The sequence below is a fragment of the Polyodon spathula genome, chromosome 29, assembly GCF_017654505.1.
Source record: "Polyodon spathula isolate WHYD16114869_AA chromosome 29, ASM1765450v1, whole genome shotgun sequence".
Taxonomy (NCBI): domain Eukaryota; kingdom Metazoa; phylum Chordata; class Actinopteri; order Acipenseriformes; family Polyodontidae; genus Polyodon; species Polyodon spathula.
In genome coordinates, this window is record NC_054562.1 from 6,306,786 (window position 1) to 6,314,704 (window position 7,919).

Consider the following 7,919-nt stretch of genomic DNA (forward strand, 5'->3'; position numbering starts at 1 on the left):
CGAGTTTAAGGTTCACAACTATGGCTCAAAGTTTCTTATGCGGGATATGAAACAACATGCAGATACAATTCTTAACAGTTATATTGCAACTCAATCATATGTACTCAAATGAAAACCATTCCAGAACATGGTGTTGTGCCAGAAAACCTGCTTGAGTTCCAGCTCCAGCTAGTTTTACAGGGCTTCAGTTTAGCCTGTCCTGCAGATGGATCTGCTACAGAGTAACTGTACAGCTGTGGTAAAGAGCCGTAAAAACTAAACTGATTGTAGAGGAGAGCTTCCAGCTGCAGGGCTTTGCAGCAAATACTGTTCATCATTCATTTGGGTCTTTAAAGGAAAGCATTAGTATTATTATTATTTTTTAATAAGAAAACTACATTAGGCCTCTTGCAGTGTTAGTCATCCTATGTTTTCATATTTATTTCATGGAGATCAATATTAATTATTTAAGGCTATACCATGACATACATACATCTAACACACACACTATAAATACAGTACAGCTTGCTATAAAGTCTGTATAGAAAGGCATTTAAAAGGACTACCACCCAGCAGCCTACCATTAAATCTGCATTTGAAATTATTTAAAAGACTGAATGCACACAGCACAGGCCAAAAGCCAGGTTCTTAAAGGGTTACATGGCAGAGCAAAACAAATCCCGGATACTGTCCATGCAGACCCCTTCAAGTTGACACATGGGGGGTTAAGGCCTGCTGTGCTGAGCAAAGGACAACACAAGAACTCAATGCAATTGTACTATGAAAAGAACCACAGGATTCAATGGGTTAATGAGCTGGCACTTTCATGCAGAATGGGATGGCATTCCCAAGGATTCCATTTACCAAAAAGGCAAAGCCCAATTGATTCAAATGGTCCATAATATATTTGCACTGATATGTTCTAAGCATGCCGTGTTTATAGCAAGTATACTCTGAATATGTCAAACAAAAAGACACCGATTACAAATGCAATTGTTCACATACAAGTTTGTTTACCTTCCCTGAAACTCCTGCTCTTTAAAACCTGCTTGGCCAAAACGACTAGCGCAGCCAAGGTTAGAAATGTAAATCTACAGTCCTGGCTAGTTCAGGAAGCAAAAGAAATGTAAAAAAGGGATTTGTCCCTTACACTTTTATTCCTGCAGCATTTTCAGGAAACCGTGTTTCATCACATTAAGCTTATGAACAAATATATTTTCAAATCATATTGCAAACATATGTATTTCTAGAAGAATCCATGGAATTGCTCTAAATAGCATCAACAGCAAAATGCACATGCTGAATCCGGGGAAAGTTTCTGCACTTACGTGCTACCTTGCTTCTGTCTGGGGCTAGTCCTCCCATTCGGCTTCTTATTATGGGACAGAGAGCCTCCCATGATGTCCCAGGTTAGTTACTCGCTCTTCCCTTGCTTCACAGCTGTGGCTGCAGTTTCTCTCTCTGACGTGAGTCCCAGGTGAGGTGCACTTTCATGTCAGCACTCCCTCAGCCTGTAACCCTGCTGCAGTGAAACTGCATTGTCTGACCACAGTGCAACACAGCTACTGATCCTCTGCCAACTTCTTAACCAATCACACGCCTTCAGATCTCTCAACTAGCAGACACACATGACTGCTCACTCAAGTGTAACAGACTGTAGTCACTTGGAAGGAATTAAAAGACTATGGAGCAGTCTAATATCCCAGAGGGGAGGGGGAGATGATGTGCTTTATTAAACACTTCTCACTTTAAAAGCACAGGCAGAGTGGATTACTATTATAATTTGAATGATACGGATAATCTGTTTATTTAAAAGGTTTTCCAGTTTCAGTTTTTGTATTTACCTGCTGTCTAAATGGTACATTCCATTAAAATTCCTTACCAATCATGTAACAGGACTGGCATTTGCATGAGAATGTATTCAGTTGGAATGCAGTATGTGAGAGAGCTGGCTTATTAAGCAGTGTATTCATAAATTATAACCAGGTTGTTTTTTTTTTCTTTTATAAAATGGTATCCAAAGAGAAATAAAGGAATAACTATGCAAGATATTTTTAATTTCAGACTCAGCTGTATGTACATTAAAAAATACAATTATTTCTGTTGCGTGAGAACTACCGAGGTTCAAAATAAAACATGGCCGAGAAACTTGCCTGAAAAGTTTTTTTAAAAGACAAAATAAATCTGCTGTAAATACATATATATATATATATATATATATATATATATATATATATATATATATATATATATATATATATACACACTTGAGTTTGTGAGAGGGATCTCCTTTTGGATCCTCTAAAAACTATGAGAAAAGTCACTTTATCTAGCATTGCAGAATAAATATGCTGTGTTCGTATAAAATCGCACCCAAGACAGTTTGAAAACACTGAATAATTAATATAAAAGGACAACGTGATCTTCTCAAAATATTGGAAAATGCCATTAGGATAGCATTATAACACCTGTTCCAGCACAATACTAGCACAAGCATTAGCAGACCACAGCTTTACCAGAAAGGATCACAGAGCTGGTGACACAAATACATGGTCTTATGATGGTAGCACACTGTTTAATATGCATTGCCATTAGCAGAGTCCATCATAACTTTACTGTAATGTACAATGACACTGATATAGGGAAGTCACTGAGGGTATGACATGTATACACTCTGTAGTTCATTTTATGGTCTTGCACATTTCTGCATTTAGAAACTGGTTCCTGAAATGCAAATATCTTCTCATGTTACCAACTTGCAAATCATAATCTTGTCTGTCTTGTTTGTTTAGGGACAGATTATCTATTGCAACCACACCTTGAGGTCATAAAGCAGAAGCTTGCAGATTCACTTATTTAATTTACAATTCAAATTCCTGGTTCCAATGAGATTTGCAAACGAGAAAGTGTCACCCAGACTGCGGGTCACAAAGGCAGGTCTCAGTGAAACCGCCGCAGGTCAGAACACAACAATGAAATCTCTCTCTACTGATTAGATTAGTGCTGAACTCTCAACACTGAGGCTTTGTCTTGCCCAACAGAGCACTTCCCATCAGCCCAAAGTCTGTCAGATCTGCTGCAAGTACGGGATAGCTTTTATTTATTACAATGCCAAGGATTTCATTTGCATAAAACCTTTAGAGAAGACATGACACTGAAACTCTTTTCCATCAGGTTGTCAAGTACAAACACCTGGGAATCTCCTTCTCAGAAACAATCAGCCAGGCGCCAGATCACATGACTGCACTTGCACACACGCTGCGACGTGAATCCTAACGGCCATATTCTTCTGAGGGTTCTGTGTGATTAAGCATTTTTCATATTTTGCCACAAATTGCAATTCTGTTTTAAATTCCACAAGCTTGTACACACTCCCTATGGAATTGAACACAGCTTTAAATCTCGCGAGCAAGAACAATCCTCCGCTTCTAGTAACTGCAGTTCTGTTTTAAATCTCGCACACGTGTTGCAATCCTCCAATAGAAATGTAGGGACGTGCTGCCACTCAGCAGCTGGGGTGGGTTTAAAGTATTCAGAATGAATCAATGCTAGACACAAGTCAGGAAGGAGGAACATTGCCTAACTGCATTGGGAATTTATTTATTTATTTTTTTGTATAATTTTTTATCATTAAAACCAAAAGTCAGAAGCCCTAGTTATAAATTTCAAGTCCTCTTAAGCACTTTAAAGTGTTTTGTCTTTCGTTTTGTAACATTAACATGATTTTTTCCCCTCCTTTTAAAAAAAAGAGGTGTGAATTAAAGAATGCTTTAAAAATATGTCCCACAGGTAAAGGTGACCATATGGCTTCGTGTTCAGCAGGACAGTTTGGGACAGTTCAGGCTTCTCAATTCACAACCCAGTGCATTCTGGTACATTTACCTGACAACCCAATGCATTCTGGTACTTTTTAACTGTCTCAGGTAGCATTCCTGCCTTTAAGAGAAGCAAGACTACACTTACCAGAATGCAAGGAATGTTCTTGGGCTCTCTGTGTTCCTTGATGGGACCTCTGGAAGTAGAAGGCAGGTGGTGGCAGAAGGATGCACACCAGATTGTCTTCTCTGTTTACTTCACCTCAGTGTCTGCCAATTGGTAAGGCCCTAACACATACTGCACAGGAAGTAAACAGGAAACCAAGTGTGTTGCACTTAGTGGTGTTCCATGAGTACAGGCAGTTAAAAATAGGGTTAAAAAAAATAAAACAAATAAATAAAAAGGTCTGCAAAATGAATTTAATAAAGCCTTGGTTACAACTTCCTAAACAACGGATTAGCTTTGAAAATAGGCCCATCTTGTGGCATCTGTGATCCGGAACTGTTAACACCCAGTTTTCTCCACACAGAGCAGCGCCAGTACACTGTCTGGGAATGTTTGGTGGAGCTGTGTTAAACAGACCTTGGCCAATGCAGTTAAGTGCCTTCGTGTTTCCACTGCTCCCATCCTTGCACAAGCAATGGCTCAGTCAGCTGAATCACATCCGCACACAGAGGCAAAAACATGACCTCTGCTGTTAAAAAGGAAATAATACATTTCTAGGAAAGGCTTTTTTTTTTTTTTTTTTTTTTTTTGTAAACTTCAGGTACAGCTCTTTTCGCAGTTGCCCATGCCTTACACACATCAGAGTTCCAGTTTAAGATTGCTATGGAGATATTGCACAATCAAGTGGCGGGAGAGCATTGTTCTGGTCAGAACTAAATGCACTCTTAAGGGAGAGACAAGCGGGAGTTTGTTTTAAACCTTGCCTTGGTGTTATGGGGAAATACAAGGTCCTCTCAGGGTTTGTTGTTGAAATCATACCCGGTTTACAGCATAACATCAACCCCTCCCTGTTATTTTTTTCAGAGCAATAACATTGAGCTATTTTACACAACTTGTTTTTCATTTTGAGTTCCTGTTGCCCTGACCGTTTATTTACACCAGTAATGATATGAAGAATTTTTCTCCTGGTATTTTCTGCACTGTGGCTGCTGCAGAAAATGTATAAAGTAATCCTCATCTATACATACCCTACACTTGCATTGCTGCTAGTAGCTAGCCCAGACATAGGATGGCCATAAATACACTGTTTTGAATAATTAAAACAAGCATACCAGTACAATATATCCTCAACCAAAGATGTTCAAACAAAGTCAGAGCAATCAGTGTCTTGAAAAAGTAATTTACCATGCCCTACAACCCTACCTATGGACGGCCTCCATATATCGCCAGATTTAAACATGAACAACTTCAAAATTATATACTTAGTTTGGTCCCACTTGGATGGTTCAATATATATGTCCAATGTTTAATGTGAACACTATTTCTCTAGATATGAGGCATTTCATTAATAAAAAATACACCAAAAACACGAAGCTCTTTTATTACACCGGTGTTCTAAGATTTAGCCATATTTAAATTATTAGTTCCCCCACCCCAAACCTTTTTTCTACATTCATATTTCAGCAATACACAACAATAGGACAACCATATTTCATCAGATAAAATCCTTCTAGTTTTAAAGCTAACGATTTCCAACTACCAAAAGTTGAAAAGTATGAATGGTTTCTCATTCCTATTTGATACACAATCCCAACAGCACTTTACTGGTTCCAGAAAAAGGTGACACTTGTCTTGAAGTCCTAAATTGAAAGTCAAGCAGCTTGGAGATCAAGGCAAAACAAAACTATAAAAAAAACTTGTGCGCTCAGAAAAAGAACTGTGTAAAACAATGAAACAACCCACTTACCCAGTTTCTACGGAGCCCACACGGGCAAAGCAGCCGTTTCCTTTACTTCAGAGTCTGTTCTTTATAAAACAAAAACAATTAGAATACAATGTCTCACTTCTTCAACTTTTGAGAACTTCAAGGTCTTCAACATACAAGTCGACCCCAGGAAAAGACTGCCAGTCCAGTTTCAGACAGTTATAATTATACAGAAACTATTCTGTGGAAAATGATATGCGTCCGGGCGAGCATGTGTAAACACAACTTCCACCAAATCATCTACACTGTTGTGACTAAGAGTCCTGTGTTTCTGTGTAGGGTGATTCAATAAGTGTTAGTCTTTTCTTTTTCTCTTTTTTTTTTTTAAACAGTCCTTAAAACTCTTTCCTTAACCGTTTTGTGAATCCAGGTTCCATATTTTGGAGTCCCTATCGTTTCTTCGCTTCAGTCAAAATTACATTTTTTAGGTACAGCCTTCCACATGTTTTGGAGATCCCCTCACCTGTGCACTAAACCCTTTAAAAATAAACCCTTCAATGGGATACATGTCTTGTCCTGTGTATCACTGCTGGAATTAGACGACTTGCTCATTAAAATAATTTGCCTATGTATTTGAAGAGCAGTCAATTATCCATTTAGGGATGCCGAGATATTCAAACAAACCTTTGAAAGGCAAAAAAATGAGCAACACTCCCGAAATCAACAAGCTAGCAGGGTATAAGGTTCAATACACAGCTTTTAAAGAAGGATAAAAAAAAGAAAGGCACAGGCCACATCTGCCCAGCCTCTACTGGGATCAAAAGCCAGACAAACACCAGAGCAGTGCACTGGTATTTAAACTTGGCAGACCAAGGTCGGAAACCACAGGGCCTGTATGCATTACTCAGCTGATTATATTACTGTTGCCATTAGCAACTCCGGCTATTGTTTTGAAAAGCAAACAAAAAAAGTGAATTCCCCAGTTACTTTGTGTATACTTCTACAGATCTAGGTGTTAATCTTTTAATGAAAATGGAAAATAGCAATTCAAGTTCAGCCACTGACAGAAGCTTTTGCTTGGTAATATTGGTAGTATTTACCCTTTGGAATCTATCAGAGTACATAGCTATGGACAATAGTTTTGCATCGCCCAGAATTTCAGGAGACACAATAATTAAAAAATAATAATAATTTATATATATATAATTTAGATATTTGTAGTTAACATCATGTAATAAAATAAACTACAGAAATGATTGCAAAAGTGGAGTATATGGAAAACTACACAGCGGTATGTAATTTGATATGTTAATGTAACATTATTCAGCAGGCTTCATTTGACTATTATAAAGCAAGAATAGTTACTTTTATAGGGTGCTGCAAAACTTTTGGCCACAGCTGTATCTTAACTAGGTAAATGATAGACTTCTACTAAAGCATTGTATTGTACATAAACCAATAATGTACTGTAGTGCTGGGAGAAACAGTCAAACACTGCTTGAATTGAAATCCATTGTAAAAATGACCATCTGATATGCACAGGAAACCAATGCAAATGAGGTCTGAACAAAATAACGCATTTAATTTAACTGAAACATTTCATCCTTGCAAGGCCACTTGACAGTCTTACGTCATGCAAATGAACTGAAACAGGTGACTGTACAGTCTGCAAGACTTGAAGTTAGCTGTTAGTTTGAAGCAAAGTAACTATTTATTATGGTTAGGGTTTATCTGATGGTAGAAGATGAGGGCTGCAGAGGACTGTGATATCTTATCTATCCCTTCCTAATACACCCCCACCCTCAATTCACACGCATACAATATCTTAAACACTGGGCTGAACAGCCAGTTAAACGTCATGACTGCATTTCTAAAACACTTATTTTAGTAACTAGGTCAGGCTGTTGCAAGTGCGTGTGTAGGAACGAGTCCATCCAAACTCATGATAAACGTACGTTCCAGTTTATAGTTTTGTCCCAGAAACTTTTTTCAAAATAGCGTTTCTTTTAAAACACAAAGACACCAATTAAATGTATCTGCAAAAGACAGTTATAACACTAACATTCCTATTTATTGTATTAGTGTTGTCTTTTTAATTGGAGATATATATATATATATATATATATATATATATATATATATATATATATATATATATATATATATATAAATACCTTTGAAAGACTTTCGCTCTGATCTTCCATTCTGGTTCACCTGTTGTACAACTATTTCTAAACGAAAAAAAAAACCGCAA

The 7,919-nt window shown here is 37.6% G+C and overlaps 1 protein-coding gene across 1 annotated transcript in view; it reads right to left on the minus strand.

Moving 5' to 3' along the window:
- The window catches only part of LOC121302332 (transforming acidic coiled-coil-containing protein 1-like), a 39,483-nt gene extending 37,953 nt beyond the window's left edge, over positions 1-1,530 (minus strand). The window contains exon 1 of the mRNA XM_041232233.1: positions 1,308-1,530. Coding sequence (XP_041088167.1) covers positions 1,308-1,378 — 71 coding nt within the window. The 5' untranslated portion in view covers positions 1,379-1,530. The remainder of the gene's footprint in view (positions 1-1,307) is intronic.
- Between the last annotated feature and the right edge of the window lie 6,389 nt (positions 1,531-7,919).